The sequence below is a fragment of the Stigmatopora argus genome, chromosome 11, assembly GCF_051989625.1.
Source record: "Stigmatopora argus isolate UIUO_Sarg chromosome 11, RoL_Sarg_1.0, whole genome shotgun sequence".
Lineage (NCBI taxonomy): Eukaryota > Metazoa > Chordata > Actinopteri > Syngnathiformes > Syngnathidae > Stigmatopora > Stigmatopora argus.
The window spans coordinates 1,738,232-1,758,352 of NC_135397.1; the positions used below are offsets into that span (position 1 = coordinate 1,738,232).

The 20,121-nt window shown below is 46.4% G+C and overlaps 2 protein-coding genes and 2 long non-coding RNA genes across 7 annotated transcripts in view; 1 reads left to right on the forward strand and 3 right to left on the reverse strand.

Annotated features, from left to right (window-relative positions):
* LOC144084581 (RAC-gamma serine/threonine-protein kinase-like) overlaps window positions 1-2,142 on the reverse strand; it is a 33,001-nt gene extending 30,859 nt beyond the window's left edge. Inside the window, exon 1 of one of the 2 annotated variants that reach the window (XM_077613156.1) lies at window positions 1,972-2,142. In XM_077613156.1, coding sequence (XP_077469282.1) covers window positions 1,972-2,058 — 87 coding nt within the window. In that variant the 5' untranslated portion in view covers window positions 2,059-2,142. The remainder of the gene's footprint in view (window positions 1-1,971) is intronic. The other variant, XM_077613157.1, reaches the window with a different exon arrangement.
* A 456-nt stretch (window positions 2,143-2,598) lies between these two features.
* On the reverse strand, window positions 2,599-3,553 carry LOC144084582 (uncharacterized). Its single transcript, XR_013303853.1, has 2 exons — window positions 3,155-3,553; window positions 2,599-3,087 (listed from the first exon to the last, which is right to left on the reverse strand). It is a non-coding gene; the product is annotated as an uncharacterized LOC144084582 (long non-coding RNA).
* A 1,327-nt stretch (window positions 3,554-4,880) lies between these two features.
* LOC144084531 (uncharacterized) lies at window positions 4,881-11,467 on the reverse strand. Its single transcript, XR_013303841.1, has 4 exons — window positions 10,913-11,467; window positions 7,461-7,637; window positions 5,622-6,493; window positions 4,881-4,951 (listed from the first exon to the last, which is right to left on the reverse strand). It is a non-coding gene; the product is annotated as an uncharacterized LOC144084531 (long non-coding RNA).
* Window positions 10,647-19,245, forward strand: zbtb18 (zinc finger and BTB domain containing 18). 3 transcript variants are annotated; one of them, XM_077613060.1, is made up of 2 exons: window positions 10,647-11,202; window positions 17,558-19,245. In XM_077613060.1, the coding sequence occupies exon 2, from the start codon at window positions 17,575-17,577 to the stop codon at window positions 19,102-19,104; it is 1,530 nt and encodes a 509-aa protein (XP_077469186.1). In that variant the 5' UTR covers window positions 10,647-11,202; window positions 17,558-17,574; the 3' UTR covers window positions 19,105-19,245. The 3 variants fall into 3 exon arrangements, with proteins under 3 accessions (XP_077469186.1, XP_077469187.1, XP_077469185.1); XM_077613061.1 differs by lacking the exon at window positions 10,647-11,202 and adding an exon at window positions 14,318-14,637; XM_077613059.1 differs by lacking the exon at window positions 10,647-11,202 and adding an exon at window positions 16,534-16,685.
* Window positions 19,246-20,121: the final 876 nt, after the last annotated feature.

Here is a 20,121-nt window from a genome sequence, read left to right on the forward strand (position 1 = left end):
TATATCAAGATACTACTCCAAATTCTCAAAAGTGTCGTTTTTAGAAGGGCCTTCATTCATTTACCAGAATTCTGCAATGGAATGAGATATGGACAGATTATATCATTGTAAATGGGAAAAAAATACACATGATTTATTGGTCCAATGAGACATTGTTTCCCTTTCATATCGAAAATAATCGACCACATGCCTTATTTGCCCACTGATTAAAATCCATCTCCTGACTTCAACATGACATCACATGTATTTGACCTGCCAAAGACGTGATGGATGAGGAAAAACGTCATTAAAACCGCAAAAAAATACTAATTTAAAAAAAATGATAAATCGCTTGTGTGACTTGGCTCAATAAAAAGTAAGGAAATCCTGCACTCCAAACTATACCTTCACAGCTCCTCCTTAGCTAGCTACAATGGACATTGATAGACGTCCAATGGATTGGTATCTCATCCCCAACCATGGCAGTAAGACATGATCCTTTTCTGCCAAACCTCCCAGTTCAGACCTCACATAACTCAGTTGGACCTCCATTTTAGAAAGCTTCCATAATGACGAACAACTTCTCATTGACGTCAGTGGCCGGCGAAATGACGCACCCTTCAACTGTCACCATAACAAACAACACATCCACGTCTTTCGTCCACTATTAGCATACCACTAGCGTAACTAGCCACGTTGTCATGCTAACGACTTCAGACGGACATGGCTAATTAGGTGTACCTGAAGGAGCAGGTGCGGCCCTAGTGTTTATGTTTTTTTCCTCTCTTTTTTGCTCCCCCTCTTAAAGCAAGCTCTCTTCGTGTAATATTTGGCATATTCGCTGATCCAATTCCAAAATTGGTCTTTCCTCGTGCAATGGTCACGGTTTTTACCGCAGCAACATCTTGTTTTGACTTTCGGGGAAGCACTTGACGTCACGCGGAGACCCTCGCCACGTCGTTTATCTTCTCGTTATAGCTCGCCAACAGTATTTAAAAAGACAACCAAAATAAACACAAAAAGCCAGTTTTGCGTCCTACCTTCGGCGTATTCGGCGTCCGAGTTGGGCTGGACGTTCACCACTGACCACACGAGCGAATCATCGTCATCTCATTCCAACATCCCGCGCGACCTCGTTGGAACTGCGAGGCAGATCTCGCGAGATTCGCTAGTGTAACATCTTCAGACACCTAAAGTCTAGTTAACTCGTTGGTCACCGATCAAAGAGATAAAAGAATCGAAGTTGTTTTAAAATGAAGCCCTTAAAAAAAAAAAAAAAAAAACGAGACGTACTACGCAGTGGTCCCTGAATGGTCATTCAATGTTCTGTGGGAAATCGTCATTAGCCACAATATTGCTGATGGAAAAGAGGACAAAGTGTGCTTTTTAATTTAATTTTTCGATGAGATCACGGCACTTCATGACGCATGTATTTATGGAACGACTGATGATACGACAGACTGTGATTTTATCATCTGAGCCGGGCTTGTGTTCTGATCAGCGCATGACTAAATAAAGAACAATAATAAAGTGGGCGGACATTTTGAGATTAAATTGTAAACATGGGTAATTTTTTGAGGATTCACAAGCCTTTTGAAATTTGAAATAAGACAGCAGAATGATTACTTTAAGAGTGTTGTATATTAAGTGAAGAGAAAATATGACTATATGCCAAATAAGAGCTAATTATCATGATTATTATTTTATTTATCAATGGGTTGTGTTCCTGAACCTCCGTGCCTGCCTGAGCGTCGACTCTTTATGACGTCACCCAAATCTTCACACGGCGCGGTCAAATATCATCTAAAATACTTGTTTTTGCAAAAGGTTCTTTTGGGATAACAATTACTCGCATAAATATGTGGATTCTGAAATCGACGGTACTCCAATTGCCTACTTTTTTCCCTCACTTTTTTCGTGTTCTCGTGATGTGACCATGACCGTGACCATGACCGTGAAGCGGCCGGTCTCCGAATCAATCTTCCCACCTACCGTCAAACTTGTTGTTTTCTTCAGACTCTTTTCCCTGAATTCTCCGATGATGATCGGCCTGGGATCGAAACGTTGAAGAAATCGCATACCGGCAGATCGATACGTTCGATTTCCGAGCGGCAAACTTGGTGAAGGTGCCGGCTGGCGTAGTGATATTACGTGTTACGGCGCACAAATCACGGACGATAAAAAAGTTGATGAATGCGCCTTTGAAAGTTTTCCGAGCTTCGAAAAGTGGAAGAAAGAAGTTCACCAACGACAACATAAAAAACTATCGAAAATCGAATCGAAACTAGTCAAGCTAGTCTATCATTTCCCTACGATATAAAATAAGAAAAGTTGCAGTTTTCATGTGCAATGATGAATAAAACAATGAATTTGTACATGGGACTAGAGTCACCGCACTTTAGGCTCCTTTTTACCGTAGTAGTCAAATTGGATTGGACGTCTACTGTCGTCAATGGCAGTGAAACAGAATTAATCAATGCCAAAATGGATTTACTGTCAATATATTATGCCCTGTGATTGGCTGTCCACCAATTCAAGGTCCACCTTTAGCTAGACTAGGCTCCAGCACCCCCACGACTCTTGTAAAGTACCGAAGAAGAATAAATGCATGAAAACAAATGAGTTTCCTCCATTTATTTCAACATGTCATCATGTTTCAACTCCTAAAATGATCGAGATGCACAGTAATCCCTCAAATATCGCGAGTAATGTAGACCAAACATGGCCGCGATAATTGAAAAATCGCAAAGTAGGATCACCCCTATTATAACTTTTTTTCTTCAGTTCTAGTAGCAAAAGTGGTTTCCGTTAATTAATTTTTTTTATATAATTCATGGCAGGGAAAAAGAATGCAAAGTAGTGCATTTGCGATAAGTGAAGACGCGATATTCGAGGGATTACTGCACTATTTCAGCGACTTGATCTTTTTGTTCAAGCTGAGAAATGCACCAAAATGTAGGCCCAACTTAAGCCTGGTGTGCAGGCCTCGTTCAGCGATACCTTTATAATTTGCTGACAAAACTTGACCAGCAGTGCAACTCAACATGTCGTCGGTGATAAGTCGGGGGCGCGTTCTTCGTTCCCAAACCTCCCGTCTTTGCCTCCCCCCTGCCACACACACACGCACACACACACAAACACGCATGACATATTTGTGTGGCACAAGGCTACATACCTATCTCAACTCCAGCCCCAGTTCCCAAAGCTGGAAAGAAGCAGAAGCTGCCCCCTTCAGCCCGTCATCCGGGGTGGCTTTGAAGAGACAGAGGGGTCACCTCAGCCCAGGAGACGCGCAGAGAGGTAAGGACAGCTGCGGTCAGACCTTCAGCTAAAGTGAGGACAGGGGGGGTTGTAAATATACGCACACGGGAGATGGGACAAGAGCAGCTGCAGTCCGAACGCGGAAGGTGTGCCGTGCGGCGGCGGCGCTCGGCAGCCAGCATGGTCCAACGTGCGGACGTGGGCCTCTTCTGGGTCACCTCCTGTGCACCGGCGTGGCTAATGGAGCCGGCAGATGACGGTCAAGGCCCGAACGAAGCCCACCTAAAGCAGTCACGCCAAGGACGGGGAGGGAAACAACTTTAATAGAAGGGAACGCTTCAAAATGGTCGCTGGAATGATTGAATGTCTTATTTGAAACTTCTTTCAATTACACGGGCAACTTTTCTTACTGTGGACTATCAAGTTTTTTTCATGCAACTTTAACATCTGGCCCAAGAAAATGTGACTATTTTTGGACATTTAAAAAAACAACATGTGAACTCCGCATGTGTGGACGCCATTTTTTTAATTAAAATTGTATACATTATCTTTTTTTTTTTTTAATATTGCTTCTATGTATTTTTAGGAATAAAAAGGCCAATTACTAAAATTTGATCAAAAACATTAACTAAAACTATGATTATTAAAAAGATATATATACATTTTTTAATTTTATGAACTTTTCTATATGAGAAAAATAGTTGACCTGGTTAGTTGGTCTACTTCACATGTGTCAAAGTGGCGGCCCGGGGGCCAAATTTGGCCCGCCTCATCATTTTGTGTGGCCTGGGAAAGTCAATCATGAGTGCCGACTTTCTGTTTTAGGATCAAATTCAAATGAAGAGTATAGATGTACATTAAATTTCCTGATTTTTCCCCTTTTAAATCAATAATTGTAATTTTTTTTTAAAAAATTCTGTGTTTTTAGTTCAAAAATCATTTGTAAAATCTAAAAATTTATTTAAAAAAGCTAAAATAAACATTGTTTTAGATCTATTAAAAAAACTGAATATTCAGGGCTTTTAATCCAGTTCTTTTAATCCATTTATTTAAAAAAATCTAAATATTATTTCTAAAATGGTCCGGCCCACATGAAATCGAGTTGACGTTAACGCGGCCCGCGAACCAACCCGAGTCTGACACCCTTGGTTTTAATAAGTTTAGTTGAGCGGTTTAGCTCACTGTGTGTTTCTTTGTTGGCTTTCATAGGCAAAGTGTGCATTTGTGTGTGTGTGTACATAGGTTCTGCTCATTTGCAGACAGGTTGCACCCCCCCTCCCCCCCGGCCCCCCACACACAAAACCAAAATCAGCCCCCCTCGCCCACCCTTTTTGCATGGCATGGCCCCCAGCTTGAAGCAGTCTGCTTTCTCAGGTGATGCAGCTGTTCCGAGCCTTTAAAAAAATGCAAAATAAGGGGCTTACGGGGCCAGGAGCTGCTGCACATTTGTACTTTTATACCACAATAAAAGCCATTTTATAGTGTATTTTTTAAAACTCTAATCTGTCTTAAGTATCCGCCACCCTCCCCTAAAAAAAATACAAGAAAAGCCCCTGTTACTGACATTAGAATGCAACACATCATTTTCACTGGAAAGAAACTGACATCAGTTACAAGGATGTTTCATCATGGCATTACTTTTAAATTATTACCTTCACTGGGGGGATTCATCTTGCATGAAATGTTATCATCCATCCAGGTAAATCTTTAACTGCAATCCATAGGAGATAGAAAGGGTGAAATAAAATAATACATAACCCTGCAATATAAAAATATAGGCATTTGTATAATAAACACGTCTGGCAACCCTCGTGGACCACGCCCACAGGTTAATGGACTGCTGGCCAATCAGAGAAAGACGACTCTGCTGGGTTTCCTCCCACATCCCAAAAACATGGATGCTAGTCTAACTGGTTGAACACTCTAAATTGCTTAACCCTAGCTATGATTGGTTGTCCTTTGTCTCCTTGTGCCCTGTGATTGGCTGGCCACTGATTTATGGATTGGTAGTGTATATTAAATTTCCCGATTTTCCCCCTTTTAAATCAATAATTGCCATTTTTTAATCTTTTTTTTTCTGTGTTTTTAGTTCAAAAATCATTTTGTAAAATCTAAAAATGTATTAAACAAGGTAAAATAAACATTGTTTTAGATCTATAAAAAATGGAATAGTTAGGGCTTTTGATCCAGTTCTTTTAATCCATTTCTAAAAATATATATATATATTATATCTAAAATTGTACGGCCCGTAGTGAGCTGGGATAGGCCCCAGCACCCCACGCAACCCTTGTGAGGATAAGCGGTTCAGAAAAAAGAATAAACAAATAGTTCCATGTCATTTTTACATCTTTTTAAACAAGGCAAAACAATTTTTGACTGACCTGGCGGCGCGTTTGATTACCGCACATCCCACTCCGGGCCACTAGGGGGTGCTATCTCGTCGCCACGGAAGAAAAACTAACAGTGTGTTTTGGTTATTCCTGTAACGCCTAGCAGGAAAGGAGCCTTCCTTGCCCTTTGGGTCCCCTGAGGCGCACTTCTGGAAAGCGTCTTATTTGAGGTGGCACTCCCCTCGACAAAAGAAAGAAAAGAAAAATTAGGCGAAGAAGTCTCCGGAGGGAGCGCAGGCAAGCGCATCTGTCCGCATCTGGACGCGCAGACGGTGTTTGACTATCCAACAACTGGCAAACCCACATGTGGAGGCGAAAATAGCTTTTTTTATGAAGGCCCCCTCGAGGGTCCGCCGTTTCCCATCCTGACGCAATCTCAGACGCACGGACGCCTCGAGTACAAAGACGTCGATTGACGTGCTTTCGGAACACAAATCTGCGGCGGGGAAGGACAGACGGGGGTACCCAAGTTGGGTCCTGGGGGGGGGTCCCTGTCTGTCATCCAGTCTGGTTCCCATAACTCCTCCTTCCTGTAGCCCACCTGAATCAAATGATCCACTCACTCATCAGCCAGCTGTCCAGAAACCCGAGAAGCATCCTGATGATTTGACTCAGGTGGAGCTAGACCTGGATGACAGACGGGGGCCCTCCAGGACCGGAGTTGGGGACCCCTGCTTTTAAGTAGATCAGATAGTGTTTTAAAAATGGGCAGAAGATAGAGACTCACTTTGGTGTCCAGTTGTTGTTTACTCGGTCAGCGTGAGGTCTGGCTGACAAGGTGGCACGGCGTCGGCCCCCCCCCGACGCCGCCTCGCCATATGGGGCCACGCGCTCTGAACCCTGCGCAAGTCCCACACGTGGATCTGACAAACAGACCACAGCAGATGCCACCTCTGCCATTTAGCATAGAGCGCACATCCATTAGGAGAAAAAAAACAAAACAAGAATAAAATCTGCCCAAACCAGCTAGCGATGTGGCGATAAAGCTAGCGCTAAACATTATGTAGCGTTTCTTCTCAAATTGGGCTCCACCCGTGTCGACAAAATGTTCTCCTGGGTACAGTGGTACCTCGTCGTACGACCGCTCATCATACAAAATGCTCGTCTTACGAGGGAAATTTCGATCGAATAATTCGCCTGTCATGCGGTCAAAATTTTGTGATGCGACCAAGCCAGGTCTTTTTTGCATATCTTTCGTGTATAACAATATTTACGAGCACGGAACGATTAATTCAGACGAGTTTCTCCTAAGACCAGGAAACGCACAACGCGCATGCGCGGGCAAAAAGAGGGCTTTCTGGGTAATGAAGTATACTCGTGCACACAAGACCGATAGCCAATGGCAACCTTTCTCAGAATAAAACTTCATTACCCACAATCAATACGTGGGTAAGCTCAACTATTGTATTTCCTGTTATTCTTTCTAAGGAAAATGTGTCTAATTTTACTCCTATTAAACACATTATTACTATCAAACCACTCGTTATTTATTACTTTGTCAATATATGGCGAATTATAAGAAATAAAACATTTTTTTCAATCCAATATCCTGTTTTGGGTGTTTTTTTCAGAGTTGGAACGAATTAATTTGTTTCCCATTCATTTCAATGGGAAACTTCCGCTCGAGTTACGAGAATCTTGTCATACGATCTCAGTCCCGGAACGGATTAAGCTCGTATCTCGAGGTACCACTGTACTTTTGAAACGGGTCACACTAATAACAACAAAAGCGCGGTCTGATCGCTTTCTCAATTGGCGTGCTTTGTTTTGAACTCTCTTTTTCTTCCCTTGTTTGTGTGTGTGTGTGTGTGTGTGTGTTTGGCGTCTCACCGCCCGAAGGCTAATTTCTTCTTCCACCACCACAGCTGTTGGCTGGCTCCTCCGACATCTGGACTGGAGAAGGACAGACAGACAGACAGAGGATAGACTTGTACGTCACATCCCTCTGATCTCCCACCAATAAACACGTACAACACATCACAGCGTTGTGCATCTGCCGTGGGGGTTCTGAAAACACACACACACACTTTGTGTCTTGTTTGACCGTTTGCAGATCAGGAGAATAACAAACAAACAAACAAACAAATGAGAATGACATTGAGTAGAGCGCAGAGCTCCACTAAGGTCGATCATTTGTTTTGCTGGAAAAAAAATGGTGATTAGAATTTGCCATGTATACGTACAGTTGTTTCATAATTGATAATAACGGATTGGAAATACAGCAAGCTCTTCAGGAAATGGTTATTTTCTTATCAGTATTGAATATTATTCTCAATATGTAATAATAATGATCTTATATTCATGGTTCAGGTCTAACTTGTCCACTTTTAAAGTTGTAGCCAAGTCACTTCCTTGATTTATGACATCCAAACTGACAGAAAGAAAAAAGAAAAGAAGGAAAAGAAAGACAGAGAGAGAGAAAAAGAAGGAAAGGAGTGACATTTCCGTCAATTTCCCCACATCATATGAAACGTATTGATTTTCCATGACACACAAACACATTCACCGCGAGTCTCATTTACATTGTTTTAAAAATAACTGGTGAAAAAGGATTAGTCCAGTAGCAGGGACAGCTGGACACATGTACAAATTCCGAACTCCCTCCCTCCCTCCCTCACACACACACACACAAACACACACACACACACACACAGCTTGGAGGTGCCATTAACCAATTTAGGTTCCAGATGTCCATCACCGAGCCACAGCCAAAGTTGCACAGCTCCATGTGTGCTTCACACAAACACGCACACACACAGACACACACACACACACACACACACACACACACACACACACACAGGTGTGAACGTCCCACACAACCACGCTGCCAAGTTTAAACGGGCGGATGCTGAGGCCCAAACAGATACACACATATGGAGTGTGTGAAACACGGAAAGCAGAGGAGGTGTGTGTGTATGTGTGTGTGTGTCTACGTGTCTACGTTTGCGTGCGTGTCAGACGGATGATTGACGGACACCTGTCCTGATCAAAACTTGCTGTTTTTTTCGTCATTCCTCGAAATGAATGTGCGCCATCTTGGCGTCGAGCCGGCTAAAACACACACAGCGGTTCTTCCAGATGTCTGACATAAACAAAAACACAAAATGGACATTAACGTGTACACGCGTTCCAGAATATAAACACACAAGCAATAAGGGGTGACTATTTTTGAGCGGGGGTATTGCCAATGGATCGAATTTGATGGTAGAGTATATGGCGGCGAAAGAAAAGGACGGGGTGTGTAGACTTTTTGAGAAAATGTCCAGATGCTGCACCTCTAGAGGCTGTGCGAGCGCGAGCATCTGTTCACCGGCTAGTCAGATGGGCCGCCATTGATAGTTGATGAATATTTTACGCCCAGAAATAAAATGGCCGCCTTCCAGACCGCCTCCGAACGCGAGCGTTTCCTCTCACCGTTTGTTAGAAAAACAGCCCACTTTTGCAAAGCTGGCGTCGTAAAACAAAACGCTTATGTGGAAGGCAGCTCCACACATGAAACACAATCAACGAGTACTTTGTCGGCAGAGGGAAGAATGGGAAAAGTGTCTCATTTTTGACGTACGCGACAGTTCGGCAACTTTTCTAAAAGGATAAAGAGATAAGGAGTTATAAGCACGTCGCAGCGGCATGATGGGATATCGGAGATGAACGTGATGGGAGCATTTTGAGGCTAAAAATAAATAAATGTATATTGTTTTGGAAGAGTCACATGTTACCGGCTCTAGTTCTGGTTGTGATGTCACAACCAGAATTGCTGGGAGAAAAAGTGGGCGGTCCCTTATGCATTGTTTGGGGTGGAATAACCAAGAAATGGTAAAAAAAGAGGCCTCATTTGAGTGCCAATTTTGTTTTACCAAATGAAAAATGGTTTTAGTGCATTTATTCTCATGTTTTGACATGATTAGCATTTCAGAACCTCTTTAATATTATATATAATCAATGAATGACCCAATTTGACCCAAACGGCCCACCACAAATCATATGAATGAGCTATGTGGATTCCTCAGCGACCTCTAGAGGTAAAAAGGTGTACTGCCACCCACATTTGGAATCTTGTGATGGAGTCAGGATAAACAGCGTACTGTATTTTTTAAAGTTTTCCGTTCGTAGTGCGTAGGCTAAAATAGAAATAAACCCACAAAAATGCGCCGTGAAATGCTTTGGGAAGTTCCCACTTCTTCCATCTGTATCCCCTGCATGTGTGTGTGTGTTTGTGTGTGTGTGTGTGTGTGTGTGTTTGTGTGTGTGTTTGTGTGTGCGTGTGTGTGTGTGTGTGTGTGTGCGTGTATGCCTGAGTGCACATCCACACACACAAGGGCCTCATTGTCCCACCACGCCGCTAAAGTGGAGGCCCGGAAAATTGACAGGCAACAACAGGGTCGTCATTCATTTGCATTTTAACAAGTAGCGCGGCTATGACACGGACGGCGTCATGTCAATTCATTAGCCGCCTATTAGTGACGCCAATTAGTTTACTGGGACGCCTTTAGCCCACGCAGGACAGACGTTCCGCCAAGGTGGCTGTCCCAGTGACCTGAAAAGCACCCTCTATAAAAAAAAATATATATATAAATATATATTTTTCTTTTGGGCTGTTTTGACTAGTATCTGCCTGATGTCCCAAGGAAAAAAAAGATCAGTACGATGATCATCGCAATTATCGCTGCCCCCCCCCCCCATATTTTTAATAGGCAATGTGATTACAAAACAGCGGGGGCAGATAACTAATCTACACCCCCGGTAGTGATCTCTATTTACAGTCTAGTAATCTGTGAATACAATTTGCTAATCTGTCTCCACCATTGCATAACGTCCAGTTAAAGATTAGTAAACAGTGGGTACAGTCCAGAAATGCATATCCGCAAACTAGTCAACTAATTAACTATGTTTTTTTTACCTTGGTATTAATACCTAATTCCAACCTACTAAATATACTATCTTCCCAATAGATTTGGGCGCACCTGTTCGCTCCAAGCAAGTGAACTACATTACCCAGGATGCACCGCGCGCACGCAAGCACCCCAACTCTCGCCTCCCTCTCCAGTCAGTCCGCACTGGCGATGTGTCCTCCCCTCACACACTAGTCGCCCGACCCGTCGGTTCGGCCCAGCCGCTCGGCTTTTTCCCCCGTCCGTCTGTCTATCCATTCGTCCGGAGCCTCCCTACCTGCCTGCTGCCTGCCTTCCCCCCCAAAGATATGCACTCCTTGCCGCCTGGCCGCTGTCGACGCCCGCCGACCGACGAAGAAACAAGGCGAGGGAGAAGACGCATTACCTTACCGGTCCACTCGGACTTGTCGTCGAGCCTCCACCATTGGCTCCCAGCCTTGCCAGTCAAGTCCCAGTCCGAGTTGTTGTGAGCAAACAGCGGGCGAGGGAGGCAAGCAACAGCTCGGAAACATCTGGCCGCCTCCGCCGCCGCCGCCACCACCACCGCGGAGTGCCTCTTTCCCCTCTTCCCTTCGCCCCTCCTCGGAAAGCCTGTTATGGAGAGAAAGACAAAGTCGGCGTAAAAGAGGGCAAAAGACGAGGAGGACGTCGGAGGAGCGTGCTGCTTTCCTTTCCTGCCTGTAAGTGGCGAGTGGAGCACAAAAAAGTAGCTTCCTTAGCATGACTGGCTCGGCTCGTGTTGTGTTGTTGTGTTAGCTTGTCTTTTTTAGCAGCTGTTGTCATAGCAGCGAGGCCTAAAGGAAGGCAGGAAAGTAAGTCCCATGGAGGACATAGCTCCAGACACTTGTTCTTTCTCTCGTTGGACGTTGGCGTCCACTTTTAGCCCCATTCGAGCTAGCTTTTCTGCCTGCCGTCACTGCCTTCTTCCCCGGATGTTTTCTTTAAGCACCGTCCTTATTACACCAATCGCGCAATCGGGAATTTGTTCCAAATGCATATGTCAGTTTTTTTTTAACATTGACACTTTATTGCTCCGAGTTGAAAGCTTGTCAATTTCAAGTGAAACATTTTAAATTAAAAAGTTAATCAACTTTATCAAACGGTCATTCCATCCGTTTTCTTACATTGATATTTTTTTATACCGTCATCTGGCAGATGGATGTCCAGTTTGTTGAAACTGGGAGGGCTGGTTGTGAATTGTCATGTGGCAGTGCCATTGACGCCGTTAAACGTCCAATCCATTGCGACTGGGCGGGTTAGCGGTGGCCATTCACTAATAAATGAATAAACATTGTCTCATCTTGACTACTTAAGTCTTTATTGCTGACACTGGTATGACAGATTGACAGGGCATTTAGAATTTATGGCTTATTAATGGCTTAAGTGTTTGGTTTTTTTTGTTTAGGGCCGCGCCAATATGTCAAAAGTCCTTCAACTGTTGTTTACAAAAGATCCTTTACTCGAAAACGACAAGTTTTCCCCCTTAGGCGCTTCCCCAGCCACGCCTACACGTACGGTTTTCCTCGAAAGATTCTTGCGGGATCCTCCACGTCACCCCCATTTTGGCGTTAGCCGGCTTCCCTTGGTGAGCGAATGAATCCCTTGCGTTGAGCAACGATAAAAATAAGGCCCTTTGAGAACTTGTCTGACTCACCTCTAACGTGTGGAGAATAGAAGAAAAAAATACCTGACCTATTTATTTCTTTTGAGATAAACCTGTTTATCTAGCGCTACCCAAGGTTTCCCTTAGAAAACTGGCAAAGCCGTGAAATTGTTTTCACTTGGATTCTAGCCATCCATTGCTGCACAGGATTAGAAATCGGGCGGAAAAAATGGTCTTATTATGATGAATTAAGGGTTATAAAGCAATACAATAGCACAGGATATTGTCAAAATGTATTGTACAATGCAACATTGAAACAAAAGCAGTTAAAAGTAAGGAGAATGCTAAGATAGCTATGATGGGATGCTAACATCGAGATTAGCTCATTTATAACGTATTGAATATTGAAATGTTTCACATTTGGTGCAAAAAAAGACAATGGAAGGCAGAAAATTGGCTTTGTGGTAAGAAAAGATGATTAAAATGGGGTCTTAATAGTTGACGATTCTAAAAGACTACATTTATCGTCCCTATTGACGCTTAAAAAGACATGTCTTACAGCTGAACAATTTTTCCAACACTTGAGCCCAAAAATATGCTACCCACACTATATAGTCACCGTTGGCTGGTGTATGGATTTTTGTGCGTGTAGGTGTGTTTTTCTGCCAGGAGTTTTAATAAGCTTAGCGAGTAGGTGCTAGTCCAGTCACTTCAAGAACAAAATGCTCTTTGCTGCCTTCCCTCAATGGCGGCAGGTCAAATTGGACCTTTTAATGTCTTCCAAAAAATGCTACGTCGACTCGCTAGCTTTCACAGTCGCCGTGTTTTGACGAGCCGGCTTCCCGTGCGAACATCTCGGCAGAAATCGTCGACTATTTGATCAGAATCGGTTAAACTCGGTGATGGATTATTTAGCCTAGCCGCCATCAAAAGTAGGATTTTCTCTATCTCTGCTGGGAAACAATGATAGATAAATTTAGAGTTAATATAGTTGAATATGCCTGCCAAATCACATGCGTACTTTCATTAATGCTGTGTTGATAATCCTAAAAGTTGTCCTGGTTACACTTGTTTAAGAGCATCTGTTTCCCATTGTTCTCTCGTGTCGTCGCTTGTCCGAGCGTGGACGGGTGGGAGAGACGGATGAAATAATGAATGAATGAAAGGGTGAATACAAGACCAGAGGCAGCGTTGTCAGTTGCAAATTTGCCTATGTTTGGGAGGGAGGCGGGGGCGCTAAAGTTTTGACTTTGACGTCTAATGCCGTCAGTGGCACGAAAGAATGAGCATTCCCAAATAGTCGTGCCAGTTTAAAAGAATTGAACTGGGATTGCTATCAGTCAGCCGGCCAATGGGAATGTGTATATAGACGTGTACAGTAATCCCACGATTATCGCGACTTCACTTATTCACTACTTTGTGATTTTTTTTGCAATTAATTATTTTTTTAAACATTTTAAGTTCTTAATGTGAAAATCCGCACTGAAACTCTTGCTACTAGGACTCATCACCGAAGTAAAAAAAATAAAATAAAATATAATAGCTACTAATAAGTTATAATTTGCAATTTTTCGATTTTTAGATTATCGGACCCATTACTGGTCTACATTAACAGTGATATTTGAGGGATTACTGTATTTCTATACAAGTACATATATGTAGATTGGTGTGTGTATATAGTTACAAATATGCATACACACATGTATTTGTATGTATTAAGTTTTTTTAATGACAAAAATAATTTTCTCCTGGGTGCATATATGTATAGATATGCATACATGTGCCTATATGAAGTTCTTTTTTTTTATTAATAATTTTCTTTAGTTTTTTTGTTGTTGTTGTCCTGACTATGAAATGAAGTGGACTGCTGTGACTGGCTGGCTGTTTTTCTCCCACCCATCCACAGAAAGAAAGAAAGAAAGAGAGGGGTGTTGGGGGGGTGGGTTTACTATGAGGGGTGGGTGTTGGGGGGGGGGGACAAAGTTGTTGGTTGAAATGAAAGAGGAGTCTGGTGGCAGGAGTGTAGAGGAGGCAGCATATGGCTGTAGAAAGAGCACAGCTGGAGGTAGCATCTCCATCTGAGGATGATGTCAGAGCAGCTGACAGGCTGCCATCCACCCCCCCCCCCCCCCCCCCCCTCCATCCCAACATACCTCCCCCCCCCATACCCTTTATTGTGTGAGGCAGCCCGGGAGAGTTAGTACTCCGCCGTGTGTGCGGCGTGACGGTTAGTAGGAGGCGGGAGCTAAGCGCTATCTGGCGCTATCTGGTCCCCCCTCCAACATCTCCGCCACTTTGCATCTGTCCTCGGCAGTTTCAACAGCCAGATAGGTTTTTTTTTTTCAGTTTTTTTTTTTCCTCCTCCTTCCTTCACCCCATCTTCCCGCCCCCCGCCCGCCCGCCCGTCCGTCCGTCCTCGCACGCGAAAGCGTCCGGGGCTGGCGAGGCGAGAGGACCGGCGCCAGCGCCTCGACCACGGCGGACTTTGTCGAGTCGATGCGGACCGCTGCAGGTACGGTCCCCGGCGGGAACTTTCTCGGCGGGTTTTGTTTTCGATTGGGCGTTTAGGAGTAGTCGATGGCGGTTTGAGATGCTTAGTAGGTTTTGTCGGACGGGTTATTGAGACGCTTGGCGGGTGATTTCTTTAGTAGAAGATGGATTGTTTCGTTTGCATTTTAAACGATGCGCTGATGGGATGATTTGATTAAAGGGTTGGAAATGTTGGGCCGCTGTTAAGTTGTTATCGGGCCATTTTGACCACTTTTAAATGTGGCAAAGTCCTTTTTTATGAAGTTGCTGTTCTCGAGTCTTAAGTCGCGGTCGCCTCGAATCTGGAATTGTAACGAAGGAAAAAGCGCTAAACGAAGCGCGGGTAACGGAATTCCTGAATTTTTGGACTCTCGTTGACGATGGTTTTGATGTTGAATTAAATGGAGTTTGCCAATTGTGGACGCATTTGAACTGGAAGCGTCCGTTCGTTCAAGGCACGCGGCGGTGTACATTTTTAAGGGGAAAACATTTGAATGAGCCGCGAGTGAGTATTTTTTTTCCCATTTCTCAAGCCCCGCTTGAAGCCTGGCATGTGACTTTGGAATGACTGGAAAGCAAGCGAGCAAGCAAGCGAGCGCCCCTGCATGTGGCAGAGGAGACTAATTTAGAAGTTGCAGATTTGCAGTGCCTGAATTGGCTAGACAGCTGTAATCGCACTCGTTCCTAGTCTTAATCTCTTTATCTGGCTAGCAGCTGCCATATGGCCCCCGTCAGCTGGATCAGATGTGGCTGAGCCGCCTTCCTCCCAAACTCCCTCCCTCCCCGCCTCCCTCTCTGCCTCCCTCCGTCCGTCCGTCCCACCCTGCCTGCCTGCCTGCCTCCCCTTCCAAGCCGGCCGGCCGCCCGTCCCGGACCCCCCTCCCCGGTTCGGGCCCGGCCGGTCGGCCGGCCGGCTCGGTCCCTCTTTATTTTTAGGCATCTTAAGGATTAGGATTGATGCTGTGACGAGGAGGGCACTTACAGTGATTGTATTGTAAATCTTCTTGCGGGCAGAGGAGGAGGAGGAGGAGGAGGAAGAAGAAGAAGAGGAGGTTTTTCTCTTAAGACTGCGTCTCGGAACGGGTTGCCAGATCGGAAAGACGGCCTCCGTCCAGCTCCCCTTCAAAAATCAGATGTTTCCCGTCTCTCTCTTCCTATTAGGAAAAACGACAAAAAATGAATCATTGGCATCGTGGGAAATGTAGTTTTTTTTCTCAAAGATTTAAAGCATTGTATTATTTGTCTTTCAATTAACGCCATTTTTAGTGAACTGTGTGATTGTGATCAAAACGTCAAAAATATACGTTTTTCAATATGACCGGCGTCAAATGACAACTTGGACAATATTTTGGAGAGCAAATTCTAGAGTGCATTCTAGAGGGGAAAAATATCTATTAAGGCCAGCGTCCAAATCAGGGGAAATTTCATCTACGGCGAGGAAACTATTCGGAACGCGCCAGAGTCTGAAATGAAAAAAATGACAGTGCATTTTCATGTTGTCATTTATTTGGTCAAATTTGACAGATGAAAAACGGAAGGTCATTCTCGAAAGGCTCATCTCGGCATTTTAAGGAAATGAGAAGCTAAAGAAAAAGTCGTGTCGTTGCGCCGCATTGTGTTAATTTAACTAACGCTTTACAAAAACGGTTCGCGCAACGACATGAAAAGTCACCCGCGTTTGCCGAATATGCCCAATGCGTTTCTTTGCGTCCCAATCTGGCAACGCGGTCGGCAGGACGTGCGAAGGTTTTTTCTCGTAAGACCTCGTCCCAGAGCGTGTGTAGAGGAGGGGCTAGCTCACCCTTGTCCCTGTAATAACCCCCCCCCCACACACAATCCCGTCCCCCCTCCCTCATTACACACACCCTCCCCTGCCCCTCATTAAAAGTGGCACACACACCACACACACTCGTCCATTCTCGCCCGGGCTTCATTCAAATGAGGCCATTTAACTGTCGGGGCTAACGAGCGGCGGCAGAAAAGCGAGCGCCATGTATTTTCTCAGGCGGGACAAAGCGACGTGGTTAACAGGTGGGTCTTTGTAAAAGAGGAGGAGAAGGCGGAGGGGGTCCGTCCGTCCGTCGCACGCATTGCTTTTTTCTCCAGCCGCGTGCGGAGGCGGCGGCGGTTGCGGTTGCGGCGGATAGGTAGGTGCGTTCGCGGGAAAAGCCGGTTACCTAAAAGGGCCGTGACGGGCCAAAGTGGCTTCGTAAAAATAACCGGAGGAAGAGGCGGCCAAGAAAGATGCTGTTTCAAGGAATGCGTGGTGAGGGCCGGCTACTTTTTGACGTTTGGGGCTTTTGAAAAATCATTTGGATTGTTTTTGTGCCACGTTGACGTTTTGCTCTTTTTGGGATGCGGTGGCACGCGGAAAAGGAGACGGGTTCCGTGTCGCCGGTGGAAAAGATTTCCCGTGATGTTGGGATTTAATTATCTGGGGGGGTCCGCGGCGTGTTCCGGGGGAATGGCGGGAATGGAAAGATTTTTTTTTCCGGCAGTATTTTAGTTTAAATGGTGGGCAATTTGGACTTTTTGAAGGAAAAAATATGTAAGGTTGCCTGGTAAATTGAATGGATTGAGAAGTTCAGAATAGATTGGGTTTTTTGCCTTTTCCAATTCAACTTGTTACTTTTCTTAAATTGTCATTGAATTTCCTGCTCAGGAACAATTTCCTTTCTGTCTTTTTTTGGGCCGTGCTTTATTGCGCTCGCTTCCTTCATCAGTTATTTTGGATGATTTCCTCAAATGTAAGCCCGAAAAATTCCACAATTATTTTTTTCTCCAACTAAATCCAATGCAAAATGAATCAAAACCCAAATACAATTGAATCAAATGAAAAGCGCACTTACCTGGTCTTTTTTTTCTTCCCCGCTCATCATTTGTCTTTTTTTGGCAACCCCCAGGTTATGAGGACAGCAGGATGGAGTTCCCGGACCACAGCCGCCATTTGCTGCAGTGCCTGAGCGAGCAGCGTCACCAGGGCTTCCTGTGCGACTCGACGGTGCTGGTGGGCCAGGCGCAGTTCCGCGCCCACCGCGCCGTGCTGGCCTCCTGCAGCATGTACTTCCACCTCTTCTACAAGGACCAGCTGGACAAGCGCGACGTGGTGCACCTCAACAGCGACATCGTGACGGCGCCGGCCTTCTCGCTGCTGCTGGAGTTCATGTACGAGGGCAAGCTGCGCTTCCAGGACCTTCCGGTGGAGGACGTGCTGGCCGCCGCCTCCTACCTGCACATGTACGACATCGTCAAGGTGTGCAAGAAGCGCCTCAAGCGCAAGGCCACCGCCACCGAGGCCGACAGCACGCGGCGGGAGGAGGAGGGCGCCGCCTCCGACAGGGCCGACAGCCTGTCGGAGGCCTCGGCCGCCTCGGCCGGACGCCCCGCCGACGCCGCCTCGCCCGCCGCCGACTCCAGCGACGAGGACGACTGGCCCGTGGACGCCTCGGCCCGCCGGCCGGGGACGCCGGGCAGCCCGTGCCGCGGGGAGGCACGGGTCAAGGCCGCCGCCTCCCCCGTCGGGAGCCCGTCCAGCTCCACCGGTTCCCCGGAGGCGCGGCGGGGCCGGGCGGTCGGCGACGCCGCCTCCTCCATCGCCGCGGCCGCCGACTGCGTGCTGGACCTGTCGGTCAAACCCTCGCCCAGCCTCCACCCCCACCCGGGCGCCGACTCTCCGCCCGACGGCCTCCGGAGCCCCCCGTCGGTGAGGGTGAAAGTGGAGAGGGGGGCGGCGTCGGACGAGGACGGCGGCGGCGACTACGAGATGGAGCACAGCGGCGTGGTGGCGGCGGCGGTCGGGCGCGGGCCCGGCCCCCTGTCGGCCCAGCGCCGCCTGGGCCTGGAGGCTCACCTGTCGGCCCTGCGCGAGGACAAGCGTCCCGGCGAGGACGTCCCGACCGACGGCGAGGGCGCCCTACTCCCCTACGTGTCCAACGTGCTGGCGGCGCCGCACACGCAGATCTTCATGTGCCCGTTGTGCAACAAGGTGTTCCCGTCGCCGCACATCCTCCAGCTGCACCTGAGCTCGCACTTCCGCGAGCAGGAGGGCGTGCGCGGCAAGCCGGGCGCCGGCGCCGGCACGGGTGGCGGCGGCGGCGACGTCAACGTCCCCACGTGCACCATCTGCAGCAAGACCTTCTCCTGCATGTACACGCTGAAGCGCCACGAGCGCACGCACTCGGGCGAGAAGCCCTACACGTGCGCCACCTGCGGCAAGAGCTTCCAGTACTCGCACAACCTGAGCCGGCACGCCGTGGTGCACACGCGCGAGAAGCCGCACGCCTGCAAGTGGTGCGAGCGGCGCTTCACGCAGTCGGGAGACCTCTACCGCCACATCCGCAAGTTCCACTGCGAGCTGGTCAACTCGCTGTCGGTGAAAAGCGAGCCGCTGGCGCTGCCCAACGTCCGGGACTGGGCCATCGAGGACAGCTCGCAGGAACTCTGGAAGTAGATTCCCCGCCCCCCAACCCCGGCCGGCCGGGCCCCTTAAAAAGACACACGTCCCCACCGGAGCCCAAATGGCGCCAAAGTACGCCCCGCAAATGTTGTTTTTTTTTCTCCCCCAAAAAATCTGACCATATTTCATCAGTCGTCAGTGCAGTCGTCGGGCAGATTTCGAGAGGCTCCAATATTGCCAATTTTCGATTGGTTCATTGGTCCAATATAAATCTTAACATCCCTAACAAACAGAATGACACATTGTGTACTAAAATCCAAAATGCATTTGATTTGTCTAGCGCTTGCTAGCTTAATGCTAAAAGACGATGGTATAGGCCATTATATTGAACTACTAGCCCTTGCAAAAACAAGTTTTAAAATAGAGGGAAAATGTAACCCTTCCTTAAATTTCTCAATAAAGCCGCAATTTAAACAAATGTGCTCCCCAAACATACTGTAAAAATTGAAGTTGACTTGAAAACCTACTCTAAGTTTACAAAAAGTTCTTTCTTCAAATATTTTCCCCTTATTTGTGCTGTCAGCCCCAAATCGACAAGTTTTCAAAAGTAACACTTTTAGTCCGTTTAGCTCACGAACTGACGAGTTATTCAAAATTAACGTTTCCTTCTCCGAGAAGCAGATTGACGGGAGCACGGGCCAATTTTTGGGGCGCTATAAATGGAGTCGACGGTTGGGAACGGATGTTTTAAGGGCTCGTGTGGCGTGGCGTCGTGTCGTGTGGTGTGGCGGGTGTCAAAGTGAGTCTTGCACTTTAATAGCACATGAACATGTTACTACTGACTTTTTAAGGTTGCAAAAGGTGGCGCCTTTTTCAACTTTTGTCTTTTTCTTTTCTTTTGTCTCTCATCTCACGACTCGACATACACTAAACGGGTTTCAACATACACACTCTTGCGTTCGTGTGTGTGTTTGTGTGTGTGTGTGTGTTGGCGGTGTGTTTAGGGAGCGACTGACAACGCAAAACGCAAAATGCGAAATGACGATGGCACTCATGCAATGCACAGCCTCC

What these genes read in the sequence shown, in the direction of transcription:
- zbtb18 (XM_077613059.1), top strand. Translation starts at nt 16,646, where the DNA reads ATGTATTTTCTCAGGCGGGACAAAGCGACGTGGTTAACAG. An exon ending in CAAAGCGACGTGGTTAACAG is followed by an intron (nt 16,686 to 17,557) that starts GTGGGTCTTTGT and finishes GGCAACCCCCAG; the next exon opens with GTTATGAGGACAGCAGGATG.